This window comes from Drosophila pseudoobscura, chromosome 4 (genome assembly GCF_009870125.1).
Source record: "Drosophila pseudoobscura strain MV-25-SWS-2005 chromosome 4, UCI_Dpse_MV25, whole genome shotgun sequence".
Lineage (NCBI taxonomy): Eukaryota > Metazoa > Arthropoda > Insecta > Diptera > Drosophilidae > Drosophila > Drosophila pseudoobscura.
The window spans coordinates 16,871,431-16,890,670 of NC_046681.1; the positions used below are offsets into that span (position 1 = coordinate 16,871,431).

General features: G+C 41.3%; 4 protein-coding genes across 8 annotated transcripts in view; 2 read left to right on the forward strand and 2 right to left on the reverse strand.

The window, feature by feature from the left end:
* Positions 1 to 5,000: 5,000 nt before the first annotated feature.
* Positions 5,001 to 9,684, reverse strand: LOC4818020 (venom dipeptidyl peptidase 4). 2 transcript variants are annotated; one of them, XM_015179800.2, is made up of 6 exons: positions 9,473 to 9,684; positions 7,383 to 7,477; positions 6,407 to 7,323; positions 5,607 to 6,343; positions 5,347 to 5,552; positions 5,001 to 5,282 (listed from the first exon to the last, which is right to left on the reverse strand). In XM_015179800.2, exons 1-6 carry the CDS (start codon positions 9,630 to 9,632, stop codon positions 5,166 to 5,168), a joined length of 2,232 nt encoding a protein of 743 aa, XP_015035286.2. In that variant the 5' UTR covers positions 9,633 to 9,684; the 3' UTR covers positions 5,001 to 5,165. The 2 variants fall into 2 exon arrangements, with proteins under 2 accessions (XP_015035286.2, XP_001357220.3); XM_001357184.4 differs by lacking the exon at positions 9,473 to 9,684 and adding an exon at positions 8,819 to 9,204.
* Positions 9,685 to 9,893: 209 nt separating this feature from the next.
* Positions 9,894 to 11,728, reverse strand: LOC4818058 (GATA zinc finger domain-containing protein 10). Its single transcript, XM_033381052.1, has 2 exons — positions 11,209 to 11,728; positions 9,894 to 11,139 (listed from the first exon to the last, which is right to left on the reverse strand). The coding sequence occupies exons 1-2, from the start codon at positions 11,520 to 11,522 to the stop codon at positions 10,047 to 10,049; spliced, it is 1,407 nt and encodes a 468-aa protein (XP_033236943.1). The 5' UTR covers positions 11,523 to 11,728; the 3' UTR covers positions 9,894 to 10,046.
* A 198-nt stretch (positions 11,729 to 11,926) lies between these two features.
* On the forward strand, positions 11,927 to 13,388 carry LOC4817903 (uncharacterized). Its single transcript, XM_001357186.4, has 2 exons — positions 11,927 to 12,229; positions 12,289 to 13,388. Exons 1-2 carry the CDS (start codon positions 12,015 to 12,017, stop codon positions 13,010 to 13,012), a joined length of 939 nt encoding a protein of 312 aa, XP_001357222.4. The 5' UTR covers positions 11,927 to 12,014; the 3' UTR covers positions 13,013 to 13,388.
* Positions 13,389 to 16,577: 3,189 nt separating this feature from the next.
* LOC4818067 (beta-1,4-glucuronyltransferase 1) overlaps positions 16,578 to 19,240 on the forward strand; it is a 57,849-nt gene continuing 55,186 nt past the window's right edge. For 2 of the 4 annotated variants that reach the window (XM_015179805.2, XM_015179806.2), the window contains exon 1: positions 16,578 to 16,917. The gene's annotated coding sequence lies outside the window, so the exon portion shown is untranslated. The remainder of the gene's footprint in view (positions 16,918 to 19,240) is intronic. The other 2 variants (XM_015179801.2, XM_015179804.2) reach the window with 1 other exon arrangement.

Consider the following 19,240-nt stretch of genomic DNA (forward strand, 5'->3'; position numbering starts at 1 on the left):
TGCCACCCCACTGCGACCTGACATGGCTTTCGTTTTGTGTCAACAATGGCATGCACCATGCAGTCGGTCGACGTCGACGGCCCCACAGTCTCCCCGGGTTTTATGAGCCACATGGCCTGTGGCTTATTGCGCTCGTCTCATTTCCAGCATTTTGTCAAACAAAACAGTTTGCCATTTTCCGCACGAAATTCAATAAAGAACTCGAAAATTCCCACAGCACTTTCTTTTCTATTTTCTATTTTGTATCTATTATTTATTTGTAAATATAAATATATATTTTTTCTAATTCGAAGGAGTCACAAGTTTTTGGGGTAAAAACTTTAGATCTTCAAAAGTTTTTGTGTTTATGGGACGAAAATTTATGATGTTTTAATTAAACAATTTTATGATTGTGTTTTTGTGGTACTCGTCTCGTATCTCTTTCTCTCTCTCCAGCAGAGAAAACTTGATGGCCAAAAAAACTACAAGTGAGTTTCTTGTGCTCGTTCGTCCAACTTTCGTGTAAATATTTGCAATTAAAATAAGTGACTCTCCTCAAAGTTCTCTGGGCGGGAAAATGGAAAAAGTTGTAGCCAGATATGCAGGGGATAATCTTTGGGAGCTGGTCTTTGCGGTTCAAACGGACATTAGATGTGGAACTGAAGTACTGCCATTCGATTGGAATTGAAAACCTGACCGAGACATTGAATTTCCCTGTTTATTTTCCACTTTCCCTCTACAAGAACGTGCTCTCTAACTCTCCAGCTCTTCTCGATGGCAATTTGAAATTCCATTATTCCCGAGAAAACAAAAACAAAAACCCAAAACGCTAGTCAAAAATTCAAGCACGTGCTTTGTTTGCTGAATGCCAGAAAAGAACTTTAAGTAATTAAATAATGCAAGCACAAAAATACTAAAGATAATAGAGGGAAAGGCCTGACGTTGGCCTAGAAAAATCCAGAAAAATCCAGAAAAATGTCACGCGACCGCAAAAGCGTGAGCGTGAGCATGAGCATGAGCATTCTTTCAGCATAATTTATGAGGCAGCGGAAAAGGCGGAAGGGCCCCGGGATTCGGGCCGTAATCAACAAACAAGCAGAATACTTGTACGCACAAGTCGACACGTTGGGGAATATCAAAAAAGGAGGCAAACGGCAGAACGGAGCGCCGCGACATAAATCTACTTTGCATATGAAGATGAATATGCCCCGGCGATTTGAGTTATGTGCCGCGCGTTACACATACGCCATGTTGTCAGACAGATTGCCACAAAGTGGAAAACTCCTCCAAACTCTAATTCCGCGCTTTAAAGTCCATCGACTTGAATAGAAAACACTCGCAAGTTGTTTTCTCCTCTTTTTTTGTACGAACGCGAGATGCATCGGGCGCACATGGCGTATGCTTTATTCATTCGCTTCATCCCCGGCTAAAGCTCAAACATCAAAGACCAGGGCAAGGCATAGGAAATTTATAGAATAAAAAACTCAAGTATTTTTCAATGATTTGAGTTTAAGGAAACAAAAACCCGTTTCATATCTCTCTCTCTCCATCTCGCAAAAAAAAGGGTAAAATTTCAGGAAGGGTTAATAAAAAAATATCTTCAAAGTATCTTTCGTGTGCGGTGGTCGTCCCTTGGGGGCCTTCTTATGGGGAAATCATTTTCATTTTCCAGCTTTTTTCGGGTCTATGCATAAGTGTAAAGGGTGCGATGTTTATCTTAAGTAGAAAGAGACGAGTTCTTGGAAATATATATTTTTAGAGCGCATTCAAAGTTCGACTTTATCTTGTCCGAAATATTTCAAAAATTCTCTTGTCCCATTCAGGATATTTACATATGAATGAACTGTGCCAGAGAACAGAACACATCAATAAAGTAATTTCATATTAATTTTCTCCGGTTGGCGTGGAAATATTTTGTGTGACCCTCTTCAAGGGACGTGTCCTGCCCTCATTTTTAGTTGATTTACTCGGGAATTTGTTTGCCTTAATTATTACACATTTTTGTTGGTTCCAACAGGAATTCAATTTGAGACGTGCGATGGGTTTTTTTGCAGATTTTTGTTGAGTAAATGTTAGATGTGGCAACCAGTTGAAAAGATTGATTTTTTGCATAATTTTATAGATTTTACAAGAGCTTCCTTCATCATCTCTTCAGAGAGGACTCTATTTTCTTGTTCTAAAATATCTTCCATATATATTCTGCCTGCCAAAGACACATTTTGCCACTGGATTTTCCCCTCTAATAACCTTTCAGTAGCCAGAAATCCTGGCAATTCCAATGTGCATTGATAGCTCTATTCATTTCAATGCAGAGAGCTTCATATGCACACACGCTGTTCTTTTTTATCCTCGAGGCAAAAATGGAGAGAAATAATATTCAAGAAAAAAAAATAGCAGACGAGAGACATTGGAGCGGAGCTCCAGCTGCAGTTTGCCACAAAATCCCATAAATCTCTTTTTCTTTATTTTTGCTCAATTTTTTTTCCGAAGCCAACATTTCTCTTTCAGCTTTTTGTTTCAGTTTTCGTTTATCGACTTGTTTTTCAATCTGTTAAATCGCATAAACACGGCTGAGAGAGTGCTGTATGTAGAACTGGTAAGAGAGGGGCATATGGGTGTTGGTGTCTGTGTGGCATGCCATTGTTTTATCCGCGCCACAACCCCGCCACTCACGTCTCGGTCTCGGTCTGGTCTCCGGACTCTGTGCCACCTGTCTCGTCAGCTATGCATCGCTGCAGTTGTTCACCTCGACGTGTGGCATTATTAACGCTCCACCATGCCACAACACAAAAAGAACTGAAACAATAACCTACAATGAGAGCAAGAAATAAAAGCGCAGCTTGAGAGCTCGAAGCTTTAGATACCCTACAATTTAGTCGAGACATTACTACCCCCTGTATCTTTTGGTTGTATTCTTTTTAGGAACCTCAAATTTTATCGACAAAAACCATTTTAATCAAATTTCTTAGAAATATTTCAAAAACATATATAACTATAAAAGGTTTCAAAAAAATTTCAAACTATGGCAATCAACTTTTGGCTTTATAATAATTTTTTTCGAATTATACTTTCCTCTTCAGCTATTCCTATAATATGCTATGTGGAGGAAAAAGTATATTCTGTTATAAGAGTTTTTTTTAATTGTTATGATATTTTTTTACTGAAATATTTATTAAAAGACTAATCGGAAAAGTCATTGAAAACAGTTTGCGGAATTTTTCTAGTACTTTTGTGGGTTTTTTTTAGCAGTTTTTATACTGAATGGTCTTCGAGGAGTTTTGGGCAATTATTCCAATATTTTTGAGTATTTCCTGTTTATTATTTTGGCTATTATTTCTTGTATTTTATTTGAATATTAATCAGCACATATCTAGCCCTCTATATAGTCTCTGTGGTGCCGAACATCTTGTCGTATGGCCAGGGTATACGCACACAAACAACCACCATTTGTATTGGTGCCATTGGGGCTGGCACCGGTTGGGGGTTAACCAAATTAAAGTCGCCTCTCGTTGAATTCTCGCTTTTTCACAGTTTGTGCAACATTTCTCCGATAGTTTGTTGTTTTTTTAAATTAAGTTGTCAAGGTGGTAATCACTGCCGCACGACTGACACCACCAGCAGCGGCAGCATTGCGCGGAAATGAAATTATCTGACAGTTGTTTTCCCCTCTTCATGTTGTTGGTGTTGTTGCAGTTGGTGTCACTGTAGCGCTTCTGTCAGCGCAACCATAATTAAAAAAAAAGAATGAAACAAAGGAAAAATAAAAGGACAAAAGGGACAGCCGAGACGTGTAAACTATGGAATGACGTCCTTTGGGTCGTCCTGTAAGGGTTGTATGTTTGCATGTGTTTGCATATGTACTGGGGAAATCAGTGGCGAGAGAAGAAGAATGCCCATGCCCCTTGTGGCATCGAATGGCGGAATCACTTTACATTGTATAGCATACGAGTATATAAATATATATGTTAACATTTGCGGGGATATTACTATTAGGTATTAATAATAATCTACATAAAAATATCTTATTCTTCAATAAGTTCTGAATAATATTCAGCTTATCTCTGTTCACTAGAACTACAGACATATTTATTCCCTTAATAGCCCATAAATTCCTCCAAGAAACCAAAGCCCCCCTCCACATTCCCTGGCGTTTATGATTAAATAGTTTATAGGCTTTTAATTTCCCTATTAACCAATACTGCGGAATGTCAAGGCCAGTATTGAGCCCTGCCTTGAGTCCTTAAATTCCCATTAAAGCTTGATCCCTGGCGGGAGTCAAAGGGTAAGAGGCGACAATTCCAACAAACTTAATCACAAAAATAGCACCCTTTCGACTGTCGTCCCATGTGTCCCTGAACGCCGTCACAGCTCACCGCCCCGCCTCCCCCCAGACGGAATGAATGAATGAAAACATCAAAGTCCCCTAAGCCGCTTAGCTAACCCCAAATCCCATCTGCGTGTGCGGGACCATGTGACCGGTTCCGAGAGTTCTGGTCCAACTTTTAAAAAACCAAAAAAAAAAAAAAACATAGTTTCGCAACGAATCCACGTTGCCTGCCTTCCCTGCCGGTCCAAGGGATATGCCACACGGCCACGTGAATTTTGCGCTCTTCAGCGGAAAGTTATTTATATCAAGGACAGGGTTAGAGGCTGTGCGAAATATTCAGGATATTTTTGAATACCTCAATCCAACACGGTTATGCAATTGCAGGGGAACGTAATCCACCTTTGATTGCATTGTTTAAAAATAAACAAAAATCAATGGTTTCTTTGGAAGACTTTTAGAGAGCCAACAACAATTACCAATTATATACGTTATACGTCTTTAGAAGGAAGGGTAATGACAAATGTCCTTTGAAATGCTAATGCTTAAATAGTTTAAAGTTAAACATTAATATTTATATATGACTCCTACAAATTTAATATATTAGGTAAAATAAAATCAAATAAAAAATAAATTATTCCCAAAGCACCTCAAATTGTATCTATCGTTAAATCGATAGGCAGATAAAAATACTCGATTAATGAACATATTTACAAATACAATTTATCTTCAGCATAATCGTTGAAGCGAAGCTCTTAGATTGTGCAAAAAAGGTGGATACAAAATAAAAAAAAAATAAAACAATACAAAAAGACATTTAGCATTGAAAAATACTTTTGACTAGAGGGAACACATCAGGCGCTTAGAGAGTGTCCTCGGACGGGACTTCCAGGTTGAGGCAGTTTATCCAGAAACGGTCAATGGTGTTGTACAAATGGGGCAGCGCATTACCAATGCTGTGGTTCTCATCGGTATAGGTCTTTCGGAGAGTTTTCGAAATCACATATATTTTCCAAAGAAACAAAAAATGTAGGACCACTTACCTGCTCTTCGAACTGAATATCTGCTCGTTGGAGCAATTTGGCCAGCAACAGGGAATGCTGGTAGTGGACATTATCGTCTCCCGATCCATGAATCAATAGGAAGTCATGGGTATTGAAGTTTTCCAAGTTCTGGAAGGCACTGCTCTCATTATATCTGTTATTCACATCCGTTGGCAGACCCATATAACGCTCCGTATATATTGTATCTGCAAGGAAATCAAATTAGAACACGTTTTAATCTGAAAAAAGAATCTACAAACCGTAATACAACCAGGAGGTTACAGGCGCCACCGACACGCCGCACTGGAAGATGCGTTTGTCATCCTTTTCGATGGTTTTAGCTGTCATATAACCGCCATACGACCATCCCCAAATGCCACAACGTTCGGCATCCACATAGGGTAGATTCCGTTGCATCCACTCGGTGACATGCAGCTGATCCTCCACCTCGTGATCCCCCAGATCGTTGTTGACCGAAAAGAGCAGATCCTTGCCCTTGTTGCCCGTACCCCTGCCATCGATGTACGCATAGATCGTATTCCTGGCGGTGGTCACAAATGCCTCGTAGCCCACCAAAAATCCATTGGTGACACGCACAGAATTCGGACCCTGATAGACCACCACAATCAGTGGATACTTCTTTGACTCATCAAAGTGGGGGGGCAGCGCGAGCTTGGCGTATCCAATGCTGCCATCTGCCAAAGTCACATTCAAGAATTTATAACTCGGACGCTGTTTCTCCGCCAGTTTGGCGCGATACGCTGTATTCAGTTCCCAGTCGGTTACCAGCGTGTTTGTGGTTGCCTCAAAGATTCGGGTATACGAGGGATTGGGACCGCTGCAGGAGAGTGTGTAGTAGGCGAAGGACTTGCTGAAGGTAGCGCTGGCCGAGAGACATTCCTGGCCATCCACATCTATCTGATTGCAGCTCAGACAATCGTCGTTGCTGTAGACATGATAAACGGAGGGATCACTCGCCTTTGTGGCCTGGTAGTATCTAAAATAGAGATAAAACAGGGGTTATATATATCTCAGGCTTATTATTGCCACTTCTACTCACAATTTATCATTCACTTCATCGTATCCGTAGACGTTGAGGACCGTAAAGTTTCCTCTCGATTGCCAGCTGTTGACTCCCGTCTCCAGATTCAAATTCCACACCTGATACCAATTGCCGATGTAGTAGGCGAAGATGCAGCTCTGTCCACTGCCCAGGCACTTGGGTGTGCTAATGTCCACCCATCCTTGAGGCTCCTCCAGACGTGTCACCTCCACGCAGACACCCAAATGGCTGCAGCTCTGAATGGAGGACAGGTTCTGGCGACGGTTCATCCAGGTGATGAGCAAATGCGTGTTGTTGGACCACACAACATTCTGCAGAATGTGATCGCTGCTCACAACATCAATGGGGGCCACAATACGTTGCATTGTGGGATCATTGTCGGTGACATCGTACACCCGAAGGCTCACAACGGGGTTCTTGGTGCCAGTCTTTGGGTACTTGAGATGCTCCTCCTGCGGATACTGATAGAAGGCGGTGTCCCCGTCTCCGTAAAGGAAATAATTGAAGGTCTCCACTTCGGTGTCGTTGAAGAAGCCAACGGCCAGCTTGGTGCCGTCCGGGGACCACCAAATGGCGCTACCGCTGCTCAAAACCTCCTCCTCGTACACCCAATCGGGCACACCATTGTACACGATCCCATCCACGCCGTCGTCCGTGATGCCAATCTCCAGGTTCTCATTGAAATGAATGTACACATTATTCAGGTAGACATACGCCAGGCGATCCCTCAGCGGGGACCATCCACAGTACTGCAATTTCTCGCCCTTATGGATCTGAACGGATGTATTCGTCTCGATATCATACACATCGTACTGGGCGATATACGAATGCCGGAACTTCTCTGTGAGATTGTGCCGAATGAGGATCTTGGTATTATCCGTGGAGAGCGTAAATGTGGCGCCCACATAATTGTTCTGAAATTCTATGAATTAGTTCTTTGTCTGGCGATAAGGTGGTACGATTTTTACATTACCAGAAATGAGGAATTCTGAAATATCACATCCGTTTTGGTGGCAGCATTAAATTTATGAATGGATCTGTCGTTGGCAGTGTAATAGAATTCTTCATCTGAAAAATAAAGCAGGAAATGCGACTATTAGAATCTATACAAATCTTTTAAATGACACATTTGGATTCATAGAGAAATCTATTTTGTCTGTTTTTTGTTTTTAAACTATCAAAGTGGTTGGCCTTTGATTGGTTTGCCCATTGCCAAAAGGCAAAAACCCCAAACAAATCGTAGAAAAAACCTCAAACGTAAAGACCGTAAAAGCCATGCCAAATTTCAATTACTGCTGTGGATAAAAATCAAAGCATGTGCTAGTAGATGTATTTGACATTTGATCCATTTGATTTGGTGCCAGAAAAAGAAATAAACAAATACAAACTTTTTTGGAATTTTTTCAGGGCTATACTTAAGTGAAATATCAACTAAAAATACAAAAGGGGAACTTATTATTGATGCACAAACCCTAATTTATGGTAAAAGCACTACATAGAAAACCGGGAACCCGACAACATCGCTCTGTAATCAAAAATCAAGTGTTATCAGTGCCAGTTAATCTCTTTGTGGAAATGCCCGTTTGTTTTTTTGATGCAATCAGCTCATGATCATTCATGAAATTCCCAAAATACACTTCACAGCCCCACACCTGACATCCATATTGACTTTCTATGATGAGATTTCGATCTCCCAACTCCATCCAATGCCTCTTCCAGCTGCCAGAGCGTGCAATGGAATTCATTGGCGGAACAAAAGTTTCGACAGTCTGATCATTACGATGAGATGTGCACTTCCACGAGGTACAAAGAGAATTACACAATATACAACGATTGAAACCAGTTTGAAATTCGTACTGGAATTGTTTTCAATAACGCCACCCAGAACTTTACGTCAGAGCTCCATAAAAGAATAGCAGAAAGAGAGAAGTAAGAGCAGTAAGAGTACGGGTTTTATCTCGATAGCCGCCATTATAGTAAACCGCAGAACCGTGCGATAAGAAGAGGAATACGTGTATCAGCACATATGTAGCTTAGGCGACTAACTAGTGATCGTAATTCATCGAAGATTAGATTGTAGTCTCAAAATACAATGCCTATAATGTAATATAGGACTCTTGAGGAGTGTGCAGAAAGCTCGGCAACAATGGAACCCAAGGTTATACAATGATCAGGGCCTCAGTGAAAGTAATGCCAATAGGGAAATGACCCAACTCTACATGAATAGACTACATAATTGCGTTTTTGTTGATAAGAAAGGCAGCAGCAGCAGCCGCCGGCGGCCGCCCGCTGGGGCATTGTCACTGATTGCACACACTCTGGTGAAAATTCCCCCATGGGGAATTCTCAGGATGATACAAAAACAAGCAAACAGATAAACAGCACACTTCTGGGTCATCGAACACTAACCTGTTATCCAGGTTCCATTGAAACCAAGGAGACCCGCAGTGCCGGATAGGGCCTCCGTTAGGTCCCAGATCGTTTGATTCGCGCTGCTCTCCTCCCTCCTGTTGATCACAGCGCCCTGCGAGACGGACAGGCAGAGCAGCAGCAGCAGAACGACCCCCGTTAGTTGCAATTTCACGTGCATTTTCGTTATTTTCCCCACTTGTTACACGCAAAATCAAGTGCGACTAATTCCCCCCTCTCAACGCGCAACAGCTAACATACACCGCACACGGCCAAAAGGCAAGTGAATCGGAATCAGAAATCAATTTAAATCGACAATTAGCGCACGGCAATAAAATAATGACAGGGAGAGGGAGAGTGAGAAGATAACTGTAAGCCGCTCATTCAGCTTGCCGCTCGCCCTGCCAGATCGGTGAATTTAGGCATTTAATTATAATTTGAATTTAATCGTTTTGACTCAAATTTTCATGGAAGTGATTATTAATATTATTTTAATATTAATATTATGATTATTAACATATTACACATTTAAAATATTTTTCCCACCATTATGCAGCGGGCTGGCAACTCTGTGATCTCTCGATTGCTCTTGATCGATAATCGATTAAGAGAAGGCGCGCGCCTAGGGGTTTTTTTTTAAATTTATGCATTTACCTGTTTTCCATTTGCCATTAAATTTCTTCAAGGGCACCTTTTGGAGCGCTTCTATAAGTTTCCAGGGGCTCTTTGTTCTCTGTGGTACAGCGGCGGAAACTGGATAAATATCAACAATCCACAACAAAAGCAGCACAAACACATTTTTTTCCACCCGCATCTTTCGTCACGGTCGTTAAAAAGGGTTGTTTAATTCTTGGCTTCCCGAAAGCAACTGATTTTAAGGGGAGATTTCGCTTATACTAGTGATAAAAATATTTAAATGAAATGCGCGGAAGAGCTGCCACTCTGGCGGCTAAACTCTAAGATGTGGCAGCACCCACACAATGTATTTGCAACGACTAAATAAATACCCTTTTGCTTACTGTGTGTATTTTTATTACTTTTATTCTTAATCTTAACACTTTTGCTTGTTTGCATATATTTTAAATGTGTAGGGTATTAAATTGTATTAAATTAAATTGTTGGACACCAAATCGACTTTAAAAAATTTCAAAAATTTGACAAATATTAATGCGTCGCGATCCTGAAAACTACAAACTTTGATTTGCTTAAAAATATCCGAAAATTCTGCTCACTGCTGTGGCTGCCCAGAATCTGGTTGCGCATGGTGGTGCATTTGCTGGGTCTGCTGAGGTCGGGCCTCCCACTGCATGAAGCGGTTGAGGATCAGGGTCTGATTCTCCAGTACCTTGGGGAAGAAGGTCTGCATCAAGTCCAGCTTCCGTTCCTCCAGCTCCAAACGTTGACGGGATATCTTTGTCTGTTCGGCGATCAGCTGGGTATTCCGACGCACCTCCTCCATGTACAGGGCCTCCAGGGAGTCGGCCGCTAGGGTATTCGACGATCCAAAGGGACGACCGCGTCTCCGCGGTGCCGGTGCGGGCGAGCTCATCCCGACTGTTCCTCCATTGGCATTGGTGGCCACACTGATCGTGTTGTTGCTGCTGTTGATGTACGCCACGGCGGTGATCGGCTGATGATTGATGGTCGCGGCGGTTCCATTGCTGCTGCTGTTTGTGTAGACACTTGGCTGCGGTTGCTGCTGCTGCTGCTGTTGCGGCTGCTGCTGTGATCCTGGCTGTTGGATCTGCTGCTGTTGCTCTGTGGGCAGCTGCAATGGTTGCTGCTGCTGCTGAAATTGTTGCCCGTATCCGGGTTGAAATTGTGGCTGCTGCTGTTGCTGTTGGAGTTGCTGCTGTTGTATCTGCTGTGGCGTCTGCAGCTCGAGCAATTGAGCTGGCTCGGCTGGCGAATACTGTTGGAGTGGCTCCTGGAAGGGTATCGAACGATACTCGTCGTCCTCGTACTCCTGCTTCACCGCCTCATCGTACTGATCCGTAAATAGTTCCGTATTGAAGCTCATCCCACCGCCGCCGCTGTTGTTGTTGTTGTGGCTGCTGCTGTTGTTGCTGTTGCTGCTGTTGTTGTAGAAGCTGGTGGCCGCCGTCGCCTCTGTGGTGAGATTGAGACCTTGCTGCTGCGGCTGGGGAGTCATATTCTCCCTGGGCGGAGTCATATCGCGATTGTTAAGCAGTGCACCCGGGGGCAAGGGCTCGGCATCCTTCGGCCTGTGTAGGTTCTTCAGTATTCGATTGATAATGTCGTACTTCTTCCAGCGATTGGGATAACTGGTGGGATCCGACAGCAGCTGCTTCTTCACCGATCTAGCCCATACAGAGATAGCGCGTATTGAAATAATTTGAAAAGAGTGTTCCCTCGATTCACGGACTCACCTGAACTTGGCCCTCGTCTGGTTAACTTTCATTTGTATCTCCTCGGGCTTCACATCCACCCCGAAACGTTCGCGCAACTCCTCCGCCCACTGAGCAAAGAATATCGTATTCTTGCCATTCCGCGTCAGACGCCAGTTGTCGCGGCCCCAGATCTCGTAGAGACGCTCCTCCTCGCTAGGCGTCCAGTAGCGACGTGCCTTCTCCTTGGCTTTGCCCTCCAGCATATCCTGACCCCCGCACATGTTCAGATCCGACGCCTCGGCGTTGTTCGTCCCGCTGCCGGATGCGCTGCCGCCACCACCGCCGTAGTCCATAGGCACCGCTGCAGGCTTAGTGCGTTGTTAGTTTGATGCAGTGTGTCCCACGTTCCCGATTCCGTGTTCGCACGGAAAATTACACAATACTTTGATGCATTCGGAATACTGTGAGGAAGCCAAAAAGATTTTTTGCAAAAAAAATCAACAACAGTGCTGATACATAGAACAAGGTTGCCGTATCTTCGTTAAAATACTGTTGGCGCTGCCACTTCCTCAGCAGCAAAGCAGTAAAATACATTTAATTTCAATAAAATGCACTTTACTAGTGCAAACAAAATCATCAATCATTTTAAACAGATATATCATGATTCTTTCAAATATTTTTTTACCACTTTGTTATATTATTACACTTTCTCACTAACGCGTTGCGTTGGTATTTTTCCCAGTGTTTTCGGTATATTCTTTTTGGCATTTCCACGCCGACATCTTTTGGTCCTCAGTCACGTACAAAAATGTTTGGATAAATTGCACACAAATTTAAAAAAAAACATGAGCGGTGGAAAGCATATGCGGTTGCGCTACTATACCTCAATGGAGGAGGTCACCATGGTGCGGGTGTGGCGTGAGTTTCTCGACCTGATACCCTCGTACAGCGAGAATCTGCCCATCTTTCGGGACATTTCACACAGCATGCAGCAATGCGGCATTCGGCTGAACAAACAAGAGGTTCGCCGTCGCATCAATAGCTATCGCAATAAGTATTTGTAGGTATAACACGCACTGCCACTGCAGATTCCACTAACATCTCTGTTGCCTTTTGCAGAACGGAACGGAGTCGCGTGGAGGGCGATCCGGAGTACACACCGGAATGGCGTCTGTACCAGATTGTAGACTGCCTTTTCAATCCAGAGCGACCCTCGGTGGACATTCACCTGGTACAGAATGTGCTCGAGTCGGCGGCCATGCAGGTGCGCAGCGAGCATCCGGATCTGCCGAACATACCTAGCTCAATGTCCAGGGCACCTTATGTGAAGTTCAATCGCGATCCGGACGGCTGTGCCTTCCTGGAGGGCCCATCACCAACACCGCCGCAACAAACCCAGAATCTTCCCGAAATGCTGCACTTTTCTCAGAATCCAGTCAAGACTGAACCCAAGCCGCTTGACGCGGACGAAGCCGACAGTCCAACTTACGCAGAGAGTGCCATACGACGGACACCCTTGATGCCCGCCAATTATCAGCTCCAGCTACCCGTGGAGGAGCGCATGGAGATGGGGGCGAACGGTCAGATGGAGTACGTTGGAAAGAAAAAGCGCGGACGGCGCAGCATTTTGCCGCGCGTGGGACAGATCTCGCTGGCCCAATTGGAGGCCTTGCGCATGCAGAACGGAGAGCTGGAGCGGCAGAATGAGAACAGCCAGATGGAGTTGGAGTTCAAGGAGCGGCAATACAACGAGCTAGAGCAGACCCTCGACCTCTGGATGCACCAGCAAGAGATGTTTTTGCTCCACTTTGAGCGCCTGGGCTTCAAAACCGCGGAGGACTAGCCTCCCCTTTCAAACCCCTCTTCGTTGATCTATTGAATAGTTAGCTTTAATTGTGGGAAAAAAAACTCCAGTTCATACGATGTACAAACCACCTTATAGGCTATAGCGAACCGAAGATACATTTACGGTCTAATTTTTTGGATCAGTTTATTTGTCATTTAAGAACTAGTCAAAATGAATTGACAGCTAAACTACTTATAGAAGAGATTTCTGGAACTTTTAGTTTAATTTTCAGTTCAATAACTAATACTTAAGCTCTAAAGAATTTGCAGGAAGCAAAATACATATGTTTTAAGTTCATTTTTGATTTAAGCAATGAAGAAGTTGGAAAATGGGAAATTTAATTTTTGGAGATATTTTTCTGAATGAATATGTACATATATAAAACTTTTCGATCCCCGATTATTATATATATTTCAAAATCAATATTTTCAAAGGGTTTATTTCCGATCAGATCGAATCTTTATCTAATATTGAGTTGACTTTGCAGATATTTCTATCAATGAAAGTATTCTATAGAGTGAAGTGTGTGCTAGTAATCTATTAGTTCCGATAATTATCTATATATTCACAGGCTTTTATTTTTGATCAGTTCGATCTTTATATCCAAGGCTATAGGAAATGGAATATCTCTTAAAATCGTATTGCCGCTGCTACATTCTACATGTATAATTTTGTTACACCATAACTACACTACATCCATTAGACGTCCCTCAAAGACGTTCAAATTATGGCAATAAAATGCGGTTTTCAGCCTTTGATATAATAAATTATTAAAAAATATTCTTGCTTTTCTTGTGCTCGACTATTCCCTAACGTTACAGTGTAGTGTAAGTGCCCCTAAAATTACTATTTCACATAATACATGGCTTTCACTGAGGCCTGCACTAGAGCCATCTATCGGCCTCCTCCTTTTGGACCACCGCCCACAAAATTTGAAGGATTTTTTAAAGCAACACCTGTCTGCCACCCTTAAGTGGTTGCCCCTCACACTCCACACCGGTGTCTGTGGGTCAGCGTGAAAGTGAATTTCCTGTGGGCGGATATTTGTTCTTTTTTTTACGGTAAAATTAATTGCCTTCTGATAAAAGACCGTTAGAAAGTCCCATCTGGCTTTAATTGAAAGTACTTTCGTTTCGGGAAGACCATGCTGTTTAGAAAATTGGATTTCAATTGTTTTTGGTATAAAAAGTGCGCCAAAAAATAAATAAAATTGTATAATAAATCTGAAATCTGTGAAAACAACCTTTCAGATCTTGCTAATCCTATTGGATATTGCATTTCTATCTCTCTATTTAAATGAAGCCCCCCATTCGGTGGCAAGAAAGAGATACTCTATCTACCCCATTCGGTGGCATCAGAGCGAAAAAGATTGAAATGTTAAGTTGAAAAAAAGTTTTGCTTAACGAGGCAATGATTGATTGATTGACTGTTGCCGGACACAGCACTGGTGAGGGGGAGAAGGCGGCACCAATGCTAATCATATATCGGCATGAAAGTGGCGTGAGGACATGGACGTGGATAAAAAAAGATAACGAGAAGGCAGAACGCCTGGCAATTACGTCCAATTAGAGATTGTGGCATTTGTGGCCATTTGAGAGATGCTCTAATTGATAGTTTTGCGCCTCTAAGACAAATATCTTGGCAACACGACACTTTAGAGCGGGGCAAAAGAGCAAGATCAGCAGAACAGGAAATATTTGAATGTATGGAAAGCGACCAAGATGGCAAATGGCACTAGGTTATGGGATGGAGGGACTAGGAAAACGAAATAAAATAAATAAATAAATGCAAATTCAAGAAATAAAAGCAGAGAAATTCAGTTCAAAACGCATTTACTGGCGCTTTAACGAAGACGCCCTCTGGCGGCAGAATATCAACAGGTGCTAAATATCAGAGAAATTCCTACGTTTTAGAACAAGTTACAGGCTATATTTAGTACCAATCACTCTTCTACCACACTCTTCTGTCCACAGATTCCAGTCGTAAGGTGGTAGTTCTGGTATTCCCCTTGTATTCCATTAAAAGTATCTTATACCCAATTTACCTTCTCGTGTTTTCGCACCATGTAACGATGAGCGTTACGTTCTCGTCAAGTGGTGCAACAAATATATAAAATGAATTATGTCCCTCAAAATGAGGCCTTTTGTTGTTTGCACCTAATATCCTTATACCATGCGGTCGGAACTCAGCAATCATACGCAAAAATGAGCTAGGAGGAGCTAAGAGCAGGCTCTCCATTGCCGAGTATATTCAATAAAACACATGTTTCTCTTCCTTTGTCGTCAGGGTAGAAATATATTTAAGGTATATCGGTATATATTGGTACTTTTCATCTAAAACATTTTCAATTACATCCTTGTCTCATTCACTTTCAAACAATTCCAATTTTGCGCGCCCAACCTTCGAATCGGTTTTGGGCTCTCTTTACTCTCTTCTAAGACGTTAAGGCTCTCTTATTCGCTCTCTTTGAATCGGTATAAATCGGTAGCAACAATGAGTCTCAATCCAGACTTTTTTGCCGTTGGCAACATTTAATTTGTTTGGAAACGCGCAACATTCTCTATACCCTGGAGAATAGGATATTATAGAATTTAGGAAATGTTTGTCAATGCAGGCCCCAATATGTGCAGAACCTAGTCAGTCTCTGTTTTAAAGCTATCACAACGAAATGACAACAAGAATTGGTATTGGGATCAGTATACATACACAAAAGACACTATAGATATGCATAAGTACAACTAAAACGTATCAATTTGAGAAAATTTCTTTATTAAGTACTTTCCACAACAGTTTGCAGAACAATAGCTTTATATTAAATTAACTAAATAGGGTATAAAAATGCGATTACTCCTGTTGACAAGCAACAAGTCTTCAAATACCAGCAACATTTACGAAATGACGTGACATTCCTTACGTCGCCCCTGATTATTTGTTGAACATTTTTGTTTAAACCTTGTTTTACACACCATACAATAAAAGCCAGTACTTAAAAGTAGCATATCTTGCGGAAAATGCATTCATCAATAGGATAAAATTATGTGGGCAGAGGTTAGAACTTTATTTAGTCAGCATTATTCAACGGAATATCAAAATTGAGCAATAGGAACGATTTTTCTCTTACGTTTTATTTGTTTGACCTTTTTCGCCAAAAACCAATGTTTTTAGACAAATTCAAACAAAGGGAGTCCTAAAAACTAGCCAGTCAATTAGAAAATGTATTCATTATTCAGATAAAATTAGGTGTTCAGGGCTGAAGGTCTTAGCTAGCTAATAATCCCACAACGAATATAAAAATTGAGGAATATGATTCCAATTGTGACAACGCACATTAACCCATTGCCGACCAGTGGGGCTTGGAGAATATTTTTTGCACGAAAATTATGAATCTTCAAGAACTATAGTGCAGTTTAGGTGTTATATATAGTGATTTTATTGTAAGCAAAGATAAAGGAGAGGAAAGACCTAAAATAGCAATTATTATTTTTATTCATGGTACTAGTTTCCGCGGTGTAACTCAAGTTGTTATCATGATTAAACAAAGGGGGCTTCAGTGGGCTAAGTTCGTTTCTCCATCCTATGTAGTTTGAAAATGAGAGGGGTATATTATCACTGTTCGTCGTGTCGTGCGGGCGTTATTCGCGCGCGTTGACAACAAACAAGAAATATCCGTGAAACAGACATTTCTCGGGCGAATAAGAAATGTTTATTACGACAAACACAAAAGCAACAACGTAACAAAACAAGAGGGAGAAAGCAGCAGTGTCAAGTGCGTGTGTGCTCGAAGGTGTGTAAAGAGAGAGAAAGCCAAAAGGAGAAGCGTGACAGAGCGACGGGCTCTTAAATAAATTTCGCAGATCCCAAAAATAAAACCAAAAATCCGTAATTGCAAAGGAAAAACAAATGTAATGCAATAATTTGTGTGTGATGTTTGAGAGTGTATTTGTCTGGGTGTTTGTGTTTACTGTTCCGTTGTGTGTTTTTAGAAACAAACACAAAAATTGGCTGGCATTCCAATATGAAATTTCGTTGTTATTGCCGCTGCATCAGCTGGCGATGACTCTCTTACCATCTGACTACCCCCTCTCTACAATCAACTAGCCCCTTCCCCTTTCTTTTTGTGTCTCCCTCGTGCATTTAACATTTGGGTGTAAAAAAAATATTTTCCTTTTCTGCGCTTACATTCTGAATCTAAGCTTATCGCTCTTTCTCTCTGTTCCTTAAACCAAAGTCACACAACAACAAAAAGAATAAAAATAAGGCTAATAGGGAGTCGAAGATGACGGTACCCTGGTAAAAGTCAGCTTTGCGATAAAGTCATAGAGTTTTCATTCAATTCATCAGAATGAAGTAGCTGCGTTTCGAAACCGAGCTCTGAACGTTTGGATGGATTATCTTTAGAAGAAAACAACCCTTTTTTTCTTAGCGATTGTTCACTCTCAGTTGATACAAACGATTATATAGCATAGCTTATAGTTTTTATCTCCGCGACTGCGGATTTGCATGCATTTATAAACTGTATAGGTTCGGTACTCCCAACTTCTGTGGTTTGGCAAAATCGAATCGAAATAGTAACACTCTCTTGCAAAAGGGTATCCAAAAACCCGTTTCATTTCGCCTTCTCTCTTCCCTCTTGCCCGGCCCGCTCTTCTTGCTCTTAGCGTCACGCCTTTTATGTGGTTTTTGTTGTTGCTTTATTTAATCGCCCGGCCCCGTTACCCCCCTCCCCTCACCAGCCATACATACATTCATTCATAGAAAAAAAGCAACAACAAAAAAGCAACGCGATTTCTTTTATTTTCACCCAAAAAATACAACAAAAATAATCAAATAAATGCAGAAAAAATCAAAAGAAATCAAATTTCAAATTCGTGCAACCAAAAAAAATTACAATTATCCAAAATCATCGCCAATTGCCTTTTTTGTTGTTTTTTGGTTGTTGCTTCTTTTTACACGTGTTCACGTGTCTCTGTGTTCGTGTGTGTGTGTGTCTGCCTCGGTGTTTGCTTGCGAGTGTGTTTGTGTGATGTAAGTTTATTTAACCAAACAGAAAATAATAAAAAATTGTATCTTATGTATATAGCTGTATAGCTGGCGCTATTGTTGGGGAGCCTCCAATTTTTTTGTGATATTTGTTTGCTCATTTGACTTTCGTTTCGTTTTCCGCTCGCTTCGGGGGAGGGCGAATGTGAGTATTTTGATACCCTCGCATGTGAGGTCTGATAGGTTTTGGCAAACGTTTTGGATGTATTGTAGAGCTGGAGAGTTTTTGGAAGGGTATCTAGTGCGTAGTAGTCTCTTACTTCATCTCTTTATCTCTCTTTATCGCCACTAAAAGTTCATTCATTCATGAATTATATGTATTTATTGTATGTTTATGTATGTTTATGCGAGTCTTTCCCCGATTCGTAACTGTCGTTAAATACTTTTATTTTTTTAAGCAAATGATATGTGGAAAATTGTATAAATGACCAATGACAAAACCCAATGATAACCCGCAAACCAATAAATATTATGTATAACCTTTAGTTTGTATTTTAATTAATGCAAGGAAATATAAATAAATTTTAAGAACAGCACAAAAAAAAGAATAACAAAGAAAGAATAATAAAATAATTTTGTTTCTTTTCAACGGAAAATATTATTGATATTGATAATATTGAAAATTAGTCACCGAAATTGTGTTCTCTTTAGGAGGTCCACCCCAGAGAGCATTCACTGTACTTAGTCGCATTAAAAGATAATTGTGATAGCCTTCCCCACTTCATAATTAATGAGGTGGAGACTTTTCACGACATTGCCGAGTGTGTTTCATAGATAAACATATTATTTCGGGCTGAAACTATGCGAAGGAAATGATAAGAAGCCCCCCACCCACCCAGTTGTAAATTATATTTAAGTTTCACGGCTGGAAAAATGTGCGTTAGCGGAATGTTGTTGTAGGTCTTCATCCGCCTTTCTCGGGGCCCAAAATGTTGATCAATTTGCCCGTCAATTGCCAGCTAATTTTCACATTAACAAAACATTTGTTAACACATTAAAAATATGTGTTTGATCGTGGCTCAACATGGCTATTAAAATGCCACAGGGACACACATAAATCTTGCCATCGTTTGCGGCTAAATATTGTCTTTAAGTAAATATAGTATACAAAGAAATTAATTTCAATTTATGCGCGCGTCATTTAAAAATAGATTTTGATGGAAAGACAACAAAAAATAGCAAACA